Source organism: Gracilinanus agilis, chromosome 4 (assembly GCF_016433145.1).
Source record: "Gracilinanus agilis isolate LMUSP501 chromosome 4, AgileGrace, whole genome shotgun sequence".
Taxonomy (NCBI): domain Eukaryota; kingdom Metazoa; phylum Chordata; class Mammalia; order Didelphimorphia; family Didelphidae; genus Gracilinanus; species Gracilinanus agilis.
Window position 1 is genome coordinate 230,530,428 of NC_058133.1, and position 17,271 is coordinate 230,547,698.

The window sequence follows — 17,271 nt, forward strand, 5'->3', positions numbered from 1 at the left end:
GCAGAGAGAGCTTCTGCCAGGGCAGGATGAGGGAGTAGGGAGATAAGAAATAGCAGCAATTTGCTGGTGAGAGTGGAATGTACAAACCTGGGAGTGGGAAATGGCACTGCAGGGATTAGGAACAGCACTATTAAGACAGAAGGTGCTTAAGTCCAAAGGATCTCAATCTACAATGGTGGGTTCCCCATTCCCCGACATGGTTAGGCCAGTTTTTCTATAAAAGACCACAAAAAGTATTTGGGTTAAGGCAAGGCTCTCTTGTACAGTTTCATGGGAGTCTCTGGCTCTTATCATTGTGATTTTTTCTCACCCAAAGTCATAAAATAACTCATCCAAGCAGATTGGGGGGTCTTTCAGAGTTGGCAGATACTGAAGACTGTGGAAGCCATCACACTTGGACTAACTGACTATAGTGTTTCCATATAGGTAAGGGGAGTTACATTTATCAGTGTGAAGTGTTTCACTATCCTTTTTATGTGAAGGGTAAGTAAACCTTCTTTTGTTAACTACGCTATGACCTGCTGAACTGAAACTAGTAGCATACTGGCCTGAGTCAAGTCCATCCCTAACAGAAGACTAAAGGGAAAGAAAAAGAAAAAGTTCACTTTTTCGTAACAATTAATTATGGAAGGCTGCATGACACAGCTATAGGGAACACTGGATTTTGATCAAAGGACCTATGTTCTAATCTTAGTTCTGATATTTAATATCCTAAGTCACATGGATGGATCACTCATTTAACTTTTTCCTTACCTATAAAGTGAGAGGGCTGGATCAGATGGTTGCTTCTTTCCAGGTCTGATTCCCAATGACCAGGAAATTCAAGGAAAGTTATTATTCTCCCTCAAATTCTAGCATACCCAGGGAATCATCCCTGTTAGAGAATCATCTTTGTTGTCTTACCTGCCATGCTCATTTCTTCTCTAAAGAGCTTCTAAAGTCCAAAGCCTAACAAAAGTTCCAGGCTTAGGGTTCTCTTTGAATTTATATGACTCAACTCTGAGAGCAAAGCTCTTCTTTCCAGGTACCCTTCCTCTGTATTGCTAGTAAGTTGATAGGAAGTTCTCTTTCTGGTTGGAGTAGACAAATCAAAATATGGACAAGTGGTAGAAGGGGTGGGGCAAAGAGATGAAAAGAGGAATAGAAACTATTTTCAATTAGAAGAGGAATTCCTTGGGAATGGTAGATATTATCACTCATATTAGCCAGATGCCCTAACTGTTGTCCCATAAAGAGCTGAGTCTATTTTAAGAATAGGCTTGTCTCCCATCATTTCTTCATAATGTCACCTACTGGGGTTTTCCTTGAGTACACTGATCCAAAAAATGCACCACAAAAAAAGTTCACAGGTACAGGATCCATGGCATATGTGACTGAATAGGAAGCCTTGTCATCATCTCTTGCCATAGAAGAAAGTCAGTTGGTTGGTGTGAGCATGACAATTTTGGATTGTGATGATCTTCACTGGCATTAGGCTTAGAAACTTCATTCTTCACTCAAGTATTTTTCTGAAAAGAAGACAACAGATTATAGAGACTTGAGAAACATAGAGGAGTTAGATAAGATGGCTTCTCTTAGGGTTCTCATGTTGAAAGGGATTTTTAAAATTCAAATTCAGAGCAACTAGGTGGCTTGACAGAAAGACAGCCAGACCTAGAGACAGGAGGTCCTTTGTTCAAATCTAGCTTTAGACACTCTGTGCATCTGGGAAAGTCATTTCACCCCAATTGCTAGTCCTCACTGTTCATCTGACTTGGAACAAACACTCAGTATTAATTTGAAGCAGAAAGTAATAGTTTAAAAAATTTTTTTAATTAAAAAAGAAAGTTCAAACTCTTTTGCCTGGCACTGAGGGACTTCCATGATGTAGGAGCACTGTTGTTTCAGAATAAAGGCCACTAGACCTTCATGACCCTGGTGGGAAGACATTGACTAGTAGGTATAAGGTAAGAGTTATCTTCCCCTAATGGCTTTTGTTCTGAACCAGTTATACTCCTAGATCATCAGTATTTAGGGGGGCTAATATAGGGATCCAGACATGGGCTTATCATTAGGGTATAAAAGATGTATTCTAAAAATGACTCCTGCGAACAATATGCTCATGTACCGAACTTCATGGTTGATTACTTAAGCCTTGTAACAAAGTGTAACTCTTGAGCTCATAGTATGTTGATCTTGTGGTTGTAAATGGAACCAATGTTAAATTCTCTGCCATGTCACATGTTCATTAACTACCTCCCATTCCCCATTCCTTGATTCTCCAATAAAAGACTGGGGACACATGCAGCTCTCTCTCTTTCCACCATCAGAGGAGCATGCACACTGGAGCCCATGTCGTTGAACTCTTCGTCTTTTAAGTCTTTCTTCCTTTATTGTGTTCCCTCTCTCTCTCAAACCCCTCCACCCTCAGTCTTCAACTTCCTTTCTCTGGTGTTCACTCATGAATATATTAATTTGTGGCTGCTGGCAGCTGCAGCTAATATAGATACAATTCTAGTCTACTATCTCTCTCTCAAAGAAAAACTGAGCAGATAGACTCACTCCCTAGAATCAGTCTCCCTTGAAGAGTGAAAGACAAGACTATAGAGATATCTATTAATGCCTCCTCTAAAACTACCTGCTTTTTTAACCCTTTACTTCCATCTTAAAATCTATAATACTATGTATTGATGCCAAGACAGAAGAGCAACAAGGACTAGGCAATAGGGGGTCAAGTGACTTGCCCAGGAAGGCACATAAGGCATTGGAAGAGGCCTTAAGTGGTGGGAAAACTATTTTTTCAAACTAATATTAAGTTCATCCTCCCTTCTTTCTTTTCCCTGAGGTTCTCTGGCCCCTCCATACAACTGTCATTATTGCCCAATTCTTTCATTTCTTGGTCATCAAGCAATAAACCTGACATTTACTGCTTTCCACACAGGGCCCCTGTTTCCTAGTTTGTAAATGGAAAGACTTGTGCTTCACTAATAGGTTGTAAGGTATTATTACATCTACAGGAACACCTGATAACACTAACACACTAACCTGCTTCTTCAAGGGTAGAGAAATGTTGGAATCCTTTTAGTTCAGCAGATAGTAGTTCAAAAAGAACAGGTGCCTAAGGAAGGGGAAAAGGTCAATAGTTAGGGAATGTAGTTCATTCATAGGTAGGGGAGACCCCTGGATTTAACTCCTATTTCTAGAAGGTAGTAAGGTATTGTGGATAAAATATTGGACTTGGATTCAGGATGAATCTAGTGAATGAAAATTCTACTTTTAACATTGACTAGCTATGTGACCATGGGGAAGTAGCGTGATTTGACAAAGAGGGCTTCTGTTTCCTCAGGTATCAAATGGGGATAATAATACAATAGTACCAGTCTCAGAGGGTTGTTGCAAAGATTAGATGGGTTCTGATATATAAAATGGCTATATAAATATTATTAAAGCTTTAGTATGACCTTGACAAGTCACTTAGCTTTCTCAGTGCCCCAGTTCCTCATCTGTAAAATAGGAAGAAAACCCTTTGCTTCTTTCCTGCTTCAATATGATGCTGGAAGATAAATAATATTTTAAAAGTCAATTAAGATGCTGAAATCCATGAAGAAAAATGCTCTATTGTTAAAACTGAATTAAAACTCTGGTCCTTAATTTCCATAGAGTTTATTAATATTTATTCGAGAAGGCGGAGAGAAAAAGCCTATTTTTAACTAGCCACATGAGTGCTTCTCTACATGGCTCTCTCCTCCACCTTCCTTTTGCCGCCACATCCAAGGGATGACCACTTCCTGGAACCCCTTGTCTTTTATATTTTCTCCTTTACCCCCTGAATCCTTTCCAGGTCATGTGCCTAGGTCACTGTCTTGTGACGCACTCATATGATGTAGCACTAGTAGTACCAGGACACAGGTAGGACCCCAGTATGTCATCCTGGAGAGGGGTTCCCTTCACACACTATCATGATACTATTATCAAGAAGCATTATTGTTTCTAAGAATAGTTATGTAACTATTTCCTGGAAATATGTCCCAGAGGCTTCTGACTGCTAAGAGAATTAAAATCTTCAAATCAAATTATGTGAGCAATTAACATTTGTCCATTTTACCTTTACTTTTCTCAAATTAATTTAATGCACTCTGCAAATACATTTTCTTCAGCCTTTGAACATCTGAGTAAAGTTGAATAGGACACAATTATTCCCATCTTATAGCTAGGGAGATAGAGTCACAAAGAAGAATAGGACTGTGCCTAAATCTTCACATTAAATCAATGGTAGGTACACCTAGAAAAAAAAATCAGTCTTATTTCCCAAGGATATATTTAGGCAGTAAATAGCACAGTGAATAGAGTGCTGGACCTTGGGTCTATAAGAACTGAATAGCACAGTGAATAGAGTGCTGGACCTTGGGTCTATAAGAACCTCAGGCACTTACTAGTTATGTGACCCTGAGCAAGTCACTTAAGCATCTGAATTTCCATCAAGGGGATAACAATAGCACCTAGTTCCCTGGATCATTGTGAAAATTTGTAAGTGTTTTATAAACTTTAAAGCACTATATAAATGTTAGGTATTATGATATTAAGCCACTGCTGAATATTAGATTATCCCCTTAAGCACTGAATATGCTTCCTAAAGATAGGAACTTTATAATTTTCCTCTTTCACATGAAGGTTTACACTCATCTGTGGGATATAAAATGACATATAAATGCTAAAATGCTTAAAGGTTTGCAAAATGCTTTGATATATCATTTCATTTGATCCACTTAATAATCCTGTGAGATGTTTATTATCCCCATTTTACAGGTGAGGAAACTAAGGCTGAGAGAGGCTAAGGAACTTGCTCAGGAAGTATCTGAGAAAGGAATTGAACTTGGACTTTCTTGACCTTGAACTAGCACTCTATCCACTGTGCTCCAGGCTCATTGAGACAAAGGTACTGGCTAAACACAAGAAAAGACACTTAAATTCCCTAAGAATCAGATAAATGCAAATTGAGACAATCTTAAGATTTTATCTTATTCTCATTTTTCGTTGTTGTTCAGGTATTTTTCAGTTGTGTCCAACATTTTGTAGCCCCAATTGGGGTTTTCTTGGGAAAGATACTGGAGTGGTTTGCCACTTTCTTCTCCAGCTCATTTTATAGATAAGGAAACTGAGGTTAAGTGACTTGCCCAGGGTCAACCAGATAGTAAGTGTCTGAGGTCGCATCTGAACTTGGGAAGATGGAGTCTTCCTCACCATAGTCCTTGTACTCTATCTACTCTATCTACTGTACCACCTAGTTGCCTTACATGGCAAAAATCACAAAAAGATTTTTTTTTTAAGAATTCAGTGTTGATGTGTCTGAGGGAGAAATAAATATTCTTAGATATTATAACCATAAAAACATTTTGGAGAATAATATGGCAACAAATGTCACAAAGCTGGTCTTACCTTTTGACAGATTCTATTAAAAAAACTTTATCTCAAACATAAAAGGAAAAAAGAAACATTTTCTCCAAGGTTAATAAGGATCTTTTCACCATAAATTGGTAGCCTTTTCTGTCTTCATCCTACTTCATGGCTGACAGTTTCTAGGACAATGCTCTGTCTCAGTTGTCCTATTTGTCTGATTGCTCTTCCTCAGAAACAGCATAGCAATTCAAAAGCCAAAAAAGTTCATGCAAACTTGGGTTATATTAAAACAGGTATAGCTTCCAGGAAGAAGGAAGTATAAATTCCAGGTACTTTACCTTCATCAGACTTCATTTGTGGCATCCTGATCATTTCTAGGTACCAGAGTTTAAGAAGGACATTGATAAAATGGAGAGTTTGGTGTTCATGCTATATAAGGATCAGTTGAAGGAATTGGGGTTATTTTATCTGGAAAAGAGAAGACTCAGGGGGAATGTAATAGCTATGTCCTAAAGGTATTTTTTCATTTGTCATCTAAAGGAGGGACTAGACTTGATTTGTTTGACTCTAGAGAGCAGAAGCAAGAACAATAATTGGAAGCTGAAAAGAGGCCAATTTCAGTTTCTTTTCAGAGAAAAATTCCTAATAATTTGTTGTGGTTTATCCTATGTTTCAAAGATCAATAACATTGTGTTGAGTGATGTCTTGACTTGTGGGTGAATTAGATTTAAGTGAGGTATAGTTGCACAAAGTCCTTTGCCTCTCTCTCTCTCTCTCTCTCTCTCTCTCTCTCTCTCTCTCTCTCTCTTCCAGGGTCATCAAAGTCCAGTGGCAAGACAAAAGTTAGAATGATTGGTGATGGCCCTGGATGTAGTGGATGGCCTTGTCATCTTTGATGTCTTACAAAGCTCTAAGCACTCCATAGCACCTGCTTCCATTGCCTTCATGGCCATTGGAACAAATTGTTCCCATCTGCCAATTCTGCCATGTCACATATCTAAGGAATCTTTCAACTCTAATTTTATGACCTTATAATTGATCCTATTTATAACTGCTGTATTTCTAATAATAAAAATAAGCTGTTTAAGTTTTGCAGAGCACTTATCTCATAGTACATCATATAATTTTAACTTCCTAGCAACCTTGAGAGGTAGATGTTATTATTATCCCCATTTAAAGCCATCTAAAAGTGGCTGGTAGAAAGTTCACAATTTTTGGAGGTCTTCAAGCAGAGGCCTATCATTGGATATTTTATTGTGGAAATTCCTTTTGACCCCTGGTTGAAATAGATGGCTACTTAATTCTCTTCTAACTTTCAAGTTTTATTCTCCTGGGATTCTCAGTCTCCTTTGCTGGATTTTTATTTATCTCTGCATCTCTTAACCACAGGTGTGCTCTACAGGTCTGTCTCTTATTACATACACTTTTGGTGATTTCATTAGCCCCTTGATTTCAATGATCATCTCTACACAGACAATTCCTTCTTTTTATCTGTCTCAGAATCCCTAGCCTTTTTCAAGGCCTACCTCCTAATGGAATCTTTTCCGACCTGCAACCCTCCAAGTTTTTAGTACTTTTTTCCCTTGTAAAATTCTTATTTACTTACCAATGTATATGTGGTTTCCTCCCTATCCCCAAAGGAAAAAAGCAAGAAACATGCATTTATTAAGCTCCTAATGTGTGCTAGGCATTGTGTTAAATGCAGTTACAAAGTGAGGAAAGGGATTTGCAGAAAGATTTCAAGCAATGTACAGATGCAGGAAAAGCAAGAAGATGAGATAGAATGTTGGTGAGAGCGAATTCTGAGAGAGCCAATGGAATCTGGCAAGAGACAGTTGGAGCCTGGGGGTTCTTTGAGGCTTGAACTCTGTGTGAGAGAGCTCTGGGCCTTTCTCTTGAGCTCTACCAGGGAACCCAGAACTAAAAGTGATTCCTGTGAAAGAACTATGGAAACCAGTATCTGATTCCTTAATCCTTGGAAATCCATCTGTATAGACTTAACCAAAACACATTCTACCTTAGGGGTTTTGCCCTGAGGGTATACTGAATTGAGCCAGCAGTGAACCAGGAATTCAAATCTGCTAATATCCTAGTGACTTGATTGATTTCTTAGCCTAGGGATTAGTTTAGATATTGAACCATCTAGATTAGAGAGGATCTTTAGGGTTTGCCTTGGTTGTGGCAGAGGGCAAAAGAATGTGGGCCACTGGGGTGGTAGCTAGGGATTCCTGGACCCGCTTTCCTGATCCAATCTAGTCACTATACACTTCAATAAACCAATTTTGAAGGAGTTTCTCTTGCATACTGCCCCAAGAGGGAAAACAGTAAGGGAAGCTAGGTAAAAGTAAAATTTCCTAGCAACCTGACATTCCTATTTCCTGAAGTGTTTGTTTCTCTCTGGCACAGTTGCTGCATTACCCCTTAACACACAAGCTAAGCTAACCCAGAGTTCAGGGAGTCTGAAAGAGCACTTGCTCTTTGAGTTTTGTAGAAGCAAGCCTGCCAGACCAAGTTATGAAAAACTTTCTTGGTCACTAGTTACATCCTTGCAGGGCTTCTTGATTCACCATTTAACTGTCCTCAACTAAGGGGAAAAGAGAGACATCCATTTTGATCTCTGTCTCAGAGGGGAGGCATCCTGCTAGGTCTGGTCACATTAAAACCTGACCACCCGTTACAACCATCTTTCAGGGGCTTCTCAATTTACCTTTTTACAAAAGAAAGGCAAAAGACAGTCACTACCATCAAGGAGGCTATAATTTAATGACGGAGATAACATGCAAACAACTATGCACAAATAAGATATAAATGTGATCAATTGAATATAGTCTGGGAAGGATTAAAGGGGATGGTATTACAGAATACAGTGGCATTTTACCAGAGATTTGAAAGGAAGTCAAAGAATTTAGGAGGCAGAGATGAGGAAAGAAAGATTTCTAGGAATGGGGGGCAGCCAGTGAAAATATCCAGCGTCAGGAGATGAGTGTCTAGTATGAGGAACAGCAAAGGAGGGCAACGTTGTGCATTATGGAGTACCTGGAAAGCTAGAATCTGAGCCTAGCTATCATGACCATCAAATCCAGAACTCTTTGCAATAGAGTTCTTTAATTCATTCATTTCTACCTTGCTCAGTGCCCAGAGTTTTATGTAAAATCACACTCATTTTATTAATTTTATTTAAAATCTCTTTATTATTAATATATCACTGCTTGCTTTTGTCAATAGTCATTTAGTTTATCATGATTTTTTTTTAAGATTGTTGACTTGCTGATTATTTTTCATACAAAGTCCCATTTCCTACTGTGGAGTAGCTCCTCCCCTCCCCAAGAAAAACATACCTGTAACTTGGCAAAAACCAAGGAGGCTCCATGATTTTGAAACTCTGCTAGCAATTCCCTAAGTCCTGTCATCACTGTATAATCAACATTACAGATATGGGTACAGTCCAGAATGGTACTACGTGGGGGTGATGCTGGAGGAATAATTGAGAAAGAGTGTTGGTTAGACTTAATTCATCTATTCATTCTTTCAGTCAACAAACATTTTCTAAACCTCAGGAATGCCTAACCAATCCCTCTCCAACATGCTAGGTAGTACCTGGCTGCTGCCTTTCAGGAATTCTAATCATCTGACCCAGAAGAACTACATCCACAGGTCCTGAAAGTACTGGCAGATGTTTATTGAGTAATGATATTTGAAAGATCACAAAAAAATGAGAGAAGTTCAACAGATTTAGAGAAAAGCAAATGTCCCAATTTTTAAATAAGGAAAGAGAGGGGCAGCTGGGTGGCTCAGTGGATTGAGAGCCAGGCCTAGAGATGGGAGGTCCTAGGTTAAAATCTGGCCTCAGACACTTCCTAGCTGTGTGACCCTGGGCAAGTCACTTAATCCCCATTGCCTAGCCCTTACCACTCTTCTGCCCTGGAGCCAATACACAGTATTGACTCTAAGACTGAAGGTAAGGGCTCTCAAAACAAATAAATAAACAAACAAACAGACAAACAAACAAACAAACAAACAAACAAATAAACAAATAAATAAATAAATAAATATGGAAAAAGAAAAATGTTTGCAAACTATAGACTAGTTAGCTTGACTTCGATTCCTGGAAAAGTTCTAGAGAGGACCATTAAAGAGATAATTGGCAAACATCTATGGAATGAAAGCACTTGGGAATCATTAGCAGAGACTTTGGAATGGAAATTCATACATGAAAGTAAGGTAAATTTGTATACTTTGGCATACAGTATAAATTTCTATGTCAGAGACCCAGATAAACTCCAAAGATAATTACTTAGGTAGATTCTCAAGATTCTCACATATATCCTCCTTAAAGGAAGGAAGGGTTCAGGTAGAAGGAAAAACCAAGAACATAGAGAACTGATTCTACTTCTATGCCTACAGGCTTACCTGAGAGAGCCTGATTATATACAGTCTTCTGTAGAGCTTCAACTGCTGGAAAGTGCAGGCCACTAATGGGCCGCAGGACAAGCACTGGGCCTTCTGATATTTGCTGATGGACAGGGAGAAGAAAGGTCAAAGGGTGAAGGAATAGAGAAAGATAAAATCCAGGGCTTCTTTTTTTTGCATTGTTTTTTTTTTTTACTATTTCAGAATAATTTTATTTATTTATTTTAAACATTTATTAATATTCATTTTTAACATGGTTACATGATTCATGCTCCTATTTTCCCCTTCACCCCCCTCCCCCTGCAGTCCCCCTACCCATGACCAACGCACATTTCCACTGGTTTTATCATGTGTCATTGATCAAGACCTATTTCCAAATTGTTGGTAGTTGCATTGGTGTGGTAGTTTCGAGTCTACATCCCCAATCATGTCCACCCCAACCCATGCATTCAAGCAGTTGTTTTTCTTATGTTTCCTCTCCTGTAGTCCTTCCTCTGAATGTGGGTAGTGTTCTTTGCATTGGTTTTTGATGAACACATCAAGCATACTTCTTATCCCATCATAGAATTATAAGGACAATAGTTCCCATACACACACATATGTTACTTTAAGTTATAACAATTTCTTTACCTACATTATCTTATTTCAGTCTCATAACAGCCCTATGAGGTACGTGCTATATAGCAAGTACCAAAAGCAGGATTTTACCAACTTCAAATTCAATTCTACTACTATATTAACACTGTCTTTCACTCATAAATTGCTGGAGTTAGAATCTTAGAGATCAAGAACCTCAGAAGTCATCTAATCTAGCTCCTTCATTTTGCAGATAAATATAAAGAGTGATATTATATGTAAATTAAGAGAACATAGCATAGTTTACCTGTCAGATATATGGACAAAGGACAAATTTATGACCAAACAGGAGAGAGAGAGAACATTATAAGATGTAAAATGAATAATTTTGATTACATTCAATTAAAAAGGTTTTGTGTAAACAAAACCAATGCAAGATTAGAAGGGAAACAACAAACTGTTGGGGGGGGGGGTTTATAACAAATTTCTCTGATAAAGATCTCTTTTAACAAATATATAACTAAGAATCCAAGTCATTCCCCAATTGATAAATGATCAAAGGATACGAATAGGCAGTTTTCAGATGAAGAAATCAAAGGCATCAAATGATCATATTAAAAAATGTTCTAAATCACTCTTAATTAGAGAAATGCAAATTATAACAACTTTGCGGTATCACCTCACAACTATCAGATTGGCCAATGTGACAGTAAAGGAACATGATAAATGTTGGAGGAGATGTGACAAAATTGGGACACTAATGCATTGCTGGTGAAGTTGTGAACTGATCCAACCATTTGGAGTCCAATATGGAATTATGTTCAAAGGGCTATAAAAGAATGAATATCCTTTGATCCAGTAATACCAATACTGGGTCTGTGTCCCAAAGGGATAAAAAAAAAGGGAAAGGACCCTGCTTGTACAAAAATATTTATAGCTGGGCACTGGTAAGTGTGGTTGCTGTGGTTCCATGGCAGAGAGATAAGCAAATGCTTACAGCCACCAGGGAACTGCAAGAAGTAAAGTGTTGACTTACAGTGGTAGGATTGCCAGCCAATCAGTATACCTGAGGCCTCTCATACACCAGGGTGTGTGCCAGGACACCTGACCCTGGATTATAAAAATTGGAAGACGGGGCAGCTGGGTAGCTCAGTGGAGTGAGAGTCAGGCCTAGAGACAGGAGGTCCTAGGTTCAAACCCGGCCTCAGCCACTTCCCAGCTGTGTGACCCTGGGCAAGTCACTTGACCCCCATTGCCCACCCTTACCAATTTTCCACCTATGAGATAATACACCGAAGTACAAGGGTTTAAAAAAAAAATCTAAAAAAAAAAAAAAAATTGGAAGAACCAGGAAATAACAGCATAAAAAGTCTGAAACTTGAGACATCATTCCTCACACCCTGGGAAAAAAGTCCTACTCTAGCATAAAGCTAATAGTTAAGCCTAATGGCCACTATTTTTTTTTTTTTATGAGTAAGCGAAATAGAAATAACTTAATCAGAGATAGCTACTATGGTGATAGAGAATACTAGGGTTCAAATTCAAAAGATGGTGAAGTTAAAATGCCTACCTCTAAACATCAAGGAAAAATATAAAACAATCACAAGCCCAAAAAGTTTTTGAAAGAGCTTTAAAAAAGATTTAAAAAATTAATGAGATGACAAAAAAAAAAAAGGATATCCACCACCACAAAAGGAACAGATGGAATCTGAATGCAGACTGAAACATACCATTCTTCAACTATTTCTCCCATGAATTATTCTCTAGTATTAAAAATATGTATCTTGTTTCACAATGTGATGAACATGGAAATATGTGTTATATGATCATATATGTATGAGTAAGGATAGGAAGGATAGAACATGGATTACAAAATGTTAGAAAATAGATATTAAAATTAAAATTGGACAAGGGGAAGCTAGTGACTTCTTAAGACAATAAAAAACAACAAAAGAAAATCAAAAGAATGAAAAAATACCCCATTGCCTACCCTTACCACTCTTCCACCAAGGAACTAATACACAGAAGTTAAGGGTTTAAAAATATATTAAAAAAAAAAAAGAATGAAAAAATAGAAGAGAATATGAAAAACATTATTACAAAATAATTGACCTGGAAAATAGATCAAGGAGAGACAATAGGAAGAATTGTCAGACTACCAGAAACTTATTATCAAAAAGAGTTTACTTTAGACTTTAAAAAATTATTAATGAGAATTATTAAGGAAAATTGTTCAGAAGTTTTAGAGCTAAACAATAAAATAAAAATTGAAAGAATACACCAATTACCACCTGAAAAAGACCCTAAGATGAAAACTCCTAGAACATTATTGCACGATAGCATAAGACTTAGTAGCCTCAACGTTAAAAGGACAAAAGGCATGGAGCACAATATTTCAAAGAATAAAGGAACAGGGTTTAAAACCAAGAATAACATACCCAGCAAAGCTGAGTATATAAGGAAAAACATGAACATTTAGTGAACTGAAGAACTTCTGGCTATTCTTGAGGAAAAGACCAGAACTGAGTAGAAAATATGATCTACAAGAATCATAAGAAGGTAAACAACATAGACCAATTACAAGGGATTTAATAAGGTTTGGGACTTTTTACTTCTTTTTGGCAGCCCTCAAGAATGATACCACTATTTGAATAGTCTGAAAAAACATATATAGATAGAAGTTGAGGTGAATATAATGTAATGAGCCAAATAATAGTAATAAAATTAGGCATAAAAAAGTAAAATGTGTAGTACTGGAAATTTGGTGGTCCTTGAACTAATTTTGAGGTCTCTGATCTAAACTTCCTGTGGAAGTTTAGGGGTCTTTCAAACTACATTTCCCATGATTCCTGGCTTGTGTAATCATGTAGGCAGGAAGCATAATCACGTGACTGGAAGGATAAATAGTGAGTGACTGGAAAGGCACTCCCTCTCTTTGGTGATTTGGAGTGGAGCAGGATGGGGAAGGGAGGTAACAGGACACATGTCTTTTAAAATGACTCTCAGCATAGCACGTGGCTTCATTTTTCTAATGGTTATCAATAAATCTTTTAAAACTATAATATTTTAAAATCTATCCTTCTATAGCCATTTTATTTCTTACAAATGGAACAATTTTCTCATACAAAAGAGGTGAGTAGAAGAAATATTTTAATGAAAGGGAAAAGAGAGTGGGAGGCCAATAGTGCTAGGACCCTATTCTCATCAGATCTGGGTTAAAGAGGGAACAAAACTTATGATTAGAAGAATATGTCTCCTTAAGTTATAGAGAAATAAAAGGTTAAGGGGATAGTCTAAAGGAGAGACCCTTAAAACAATATGGCAGACTAAGAGAAAAGATGGTAAAAGGATAAGAGAACAGGATTCTCAGAAAGGAGTTCACATCAAGAAATAGGAGGACAAGGTGAGAGGATAAGAGAGGTATACTTAGAAGGGAGAGTAGGACAAGAACCTACAAGGAAATGAGGAGGAGATAAAGGAGGAACTTTTAGAAGGGTGGACTGAATTAGAACTAAGAGGACATGGGGAGAGGATAAGGGAGGGCCTTTTAGAAGGGCTGCTGATCAGGGAGGTAGGAGTCAGAAGAAATTAGGCTTCTGAGGAGGGATAGGGCAAAAAGAGAGGGAGAGAAGGACAGTGAGGAAATAGAATGTAGGGAAATTAGTAATTATAACTTAAAAATATAATATAGCTTATAAATATACATAAATATAAGTTAATAATTATAATTTTGAATGTGAATGGTGTTGTAGAAATATAGGATTTTAGTTTAGCAGGGCAGACTGATTGGCAAGGAGATTCCAGAACCTTGAGAGGAGAGTCAGTGACAGTTTGGACCCAGCACTGAAGACCTGAAGGCTGAAGTCTAATAGTGGGAGTTGGTGAGACACAGATAATTCCTAAAGCTGTTTCCTTGGATTTTGAATTAAGTACCATCTGCAATCAAGCATCCCAGTGAAGGATTAAGGTTGAGAAGTAGGTTTTGGCTCTGTGGTGGAAATAGAGACCATCCCTCTCCTTACTTTGGATTACTTGGCTATATTTCAAGACTCCTGTGATCAGCTTTGACAAACATCTCTGTTGGACTCTATGTGAGATCCCCACCTCTCAGCAAGACCTTGCTAACCAGCAGTCTGCTATTAGATTTAGCCATCAGTATAGATTTTATTTATCTCTATACTCCAGGGTGGAGACCCATAGATCTTAAGATTCAGTTTACTCATACCCCTTCCTTACCTATACCAATAATTATTAAACATCTCAGTTACCTAACTCTTTTCTTGTCAAGTCCTTACTCAGATACCTAGGTTGACAAATATAAGAACACACTGTGTACCCCAGCTATTCCCCAGCTCAGTGTTGTTACCTAGTTCATTTATTTAGTTATTAGTAGTTTAATTCCTCTAAAAGCAGAAAGAAGTCTGAGTAATTGGGGTCGTACATTTTCACTGCTCTTCAACATATGCCAACAAATTTAACAATGTAAATGAAACAGAAGAATAGCAACAAAAATATAAATTGCCTAGGCTATCAGAGGAGGAAAGAGAATATTTAAATAAACTTATTTTAGACAAAGTAATTGAACAGGCCGTAAGTGAACTTCCTAAGAAAAAAGCACCAGATGGACTTATAAGTGAACTTTAGCAAACATTTAGAGATCAAATAATTTCAATATTAAATGAATTATTTGAAAATATAAGTAAAGAAGGAGTTCTATGAAACCTCTTTTATGAAAAAATATGGTGCTAATACTGAACCAGGGAGAGAAAAAAAAGAGAGAAAAAAATGATACCAGAGCACAGGTTGAGAGAGTATTAAATACATCATACTCTTTGGAAGAACTGAAAGCAGATAGATCTGAAGGCAGCTTCACAAAGAACCTGAAGCTTGGAACAGTACTCCCTTCACCACAGTCAGAGAGGCCAACTTTAAAAGTTTTTTAAGTTAAAAGAAAAGAAAGAGACTGGAAAGCAAGCAAACAATAAAAAAAGAAACTCAACACTGGAAGTTATTTTGGTAACAGGGAAGATCAAAACACAAATTCAGAAAATAGCAAAGCCAATATTACTATATCCAAAGCCTTCAAGAAAAATATGAATTGACTTCTGGTTAAGATGGCGTCAGAGTAAGGAGCAGCTGCTCGATCTCTCCTAACCGAAGCATACAGGAATCCTCAAGGGGACATAAAAACGAATCCAGACGAAGGAAGGAACCCCACAACAGGGCGCAGCATTGAAGGTACATGGAATTGGGGCATTTCCACGCTATAAAGGGGTGAAACAGCTCTCACTAAAACGCGAGAGGAAGAAGCCCCTCCCCCACCCCCCACAGACTTTCCCTAGCTTCTGAGTGGGTGAAGGCAGTGCCCTAAGAGTGTCTGTGCTGGCAAAGGCAGTGCCCTAGGCTTGAATAAAGATCTCCAGCCCAGGCTTGGGCCTCCAGTGAGGACCTGGTGTGGACCGGAGTGCAGCTGTGGAAGCAGCCCCAAAGACTGCTGAAGGAGCCTCGGGCAGAGGGGCAGACCGGGAACTACCAGGAGGCCTGACCCCGAGGACAAGGAAACCGGAGCCCCGGGAGCTTAGAAAACGCAGGCAGACCCTGAGTGTGAAGACAAAGCGGAAAAGGGGCGGGACTAATGATGGCAAGCCAAGAAATCCAGAGGAAGAAAAAGATTATCAAGAAAAACTCTGGAACACTTGACAACTTTTACACAGAGAAAATCCAGACAACAGAGGAGGACAAACAAGTATCCAAACCTTCCCAAAACAAGGAAAACTGGTCACAAGCTATGGAAGAGTTCAAAACTGAGATTTTGAAGAAGACGGAAGAGATCAGGCAAGAAAATAAAAGTTTAAAAGGCAGAAATCAAATAAGCAAATTGAACACCAGAAATGACCAGATTGAAAAGGAAAACCAGTCCCTAAAGGCTAGAATTGAACAATTAGAATCCAATGATCGCTCAAGACAACAAGAACAAATAAAACAAAGTCAAAAGACAGATAAAATAGAAGGAAACATGAAATATCTCAATGAGAGAGTGACAGACCAAGAAAACCGGTCTAGAAGAGACAATTTGAGAATTATTGGTCTTCCAGAAAAGGCAGAAATTAATAATTAATAGAAACTTGGACTCCATACTTAAAGAAATTATTCAGCAAAATTGCCCTGAAGTTCTACAACAAGAGGGCAATATAGACATTGAAAGGATCCACCCTCTACACTGAACATAGAAAAGTCAACACCAAGGAATGTAATAGCAAAATTTAAGAGCTTTCAAGTAAAAGAAAATATCTTACAAGAAGCCAGAAAGAGACAATTCAAATATCAAGGAGCACCAATCAGGATCACACAGGATCTGGCAGCCTCCACGCTAAAAGACCACAAGGCTTGGAACACAATATTCAGAAAGGCAAGAGAGCTGGGTCTTCAGCCATGGATCAACTACCCATCAAAACTGACTATATACTTCCAGGGAAAAGTATGGGCATTCAACAAAATTGGAAAATTCCAAGTTTTTGTACAAAAGACACCAGGACTAAATGGAAAGTTTGATACCCAACCACAAAAACCAAGAGAAACATGAAAAGGTAAATAAGAAACAGGAAAAGAAAGAAAACTTAAAATTCTTTAAATTTGACTCTTTAAGGGCTTAAATAAGATCTAATTATCTGTATTACTAGGTGGAGAAATGCTATGTATAATTCTCTGTAGTGAACTCTATTCACTAGTATAATATTCACTATTATAGCAACCAGAAGAATAATTCATAGGGAGAGGATAGGATACTAAATGGTCTAAGATGACATAGAGGGTGGGAAAGAGGGGGGGGAATAGTAGGGGCCACCAAGAAAAATCTGAGTAAATAAGAAAAATAGGATATTCTATTACACACAAAGAGGGCATGGGAAG

General features: G+C 38.0%; 1 protein-coding gene across 1 annotated transcript in view; it reads right to left on the reverse strand.

Moving 5' to 3' along the window:
• Positions 1 to 983: 983 nt before the first annotated feature.
• Positions 984 to 17,271, reverse strand: part of SLC26A11 (solute carrier family 26 member 11) — a 65,548-nt gene continuing 49,260 nt past the window's right edge. The window contains exons 10-13 of the mRNA XM_044675169.1: positions 9,787 to 9,889; positions 8,715 to 8,848; positions 3,025 to 3,097; positions 984 to 1,508 (exon numbers count right to left, since the gene is read on the reverse strand). Of these exons, the coding sequence (XP_044531104.1) occupies positions 1,486 to 1,508; positions 3,025 to 3,097; positions 8,715 to 8,848; positions 9,787 to 9,889 (333 nt within the window). The 3' untranslated portion in view covers positions 984 to 1,485. The remainder of the gene's footprint in view (positions 1,509 to 3,024; positions 3,098 to 8,714; positions 8,849 to 9,786; positions 9,890 to 17,271) is intronic.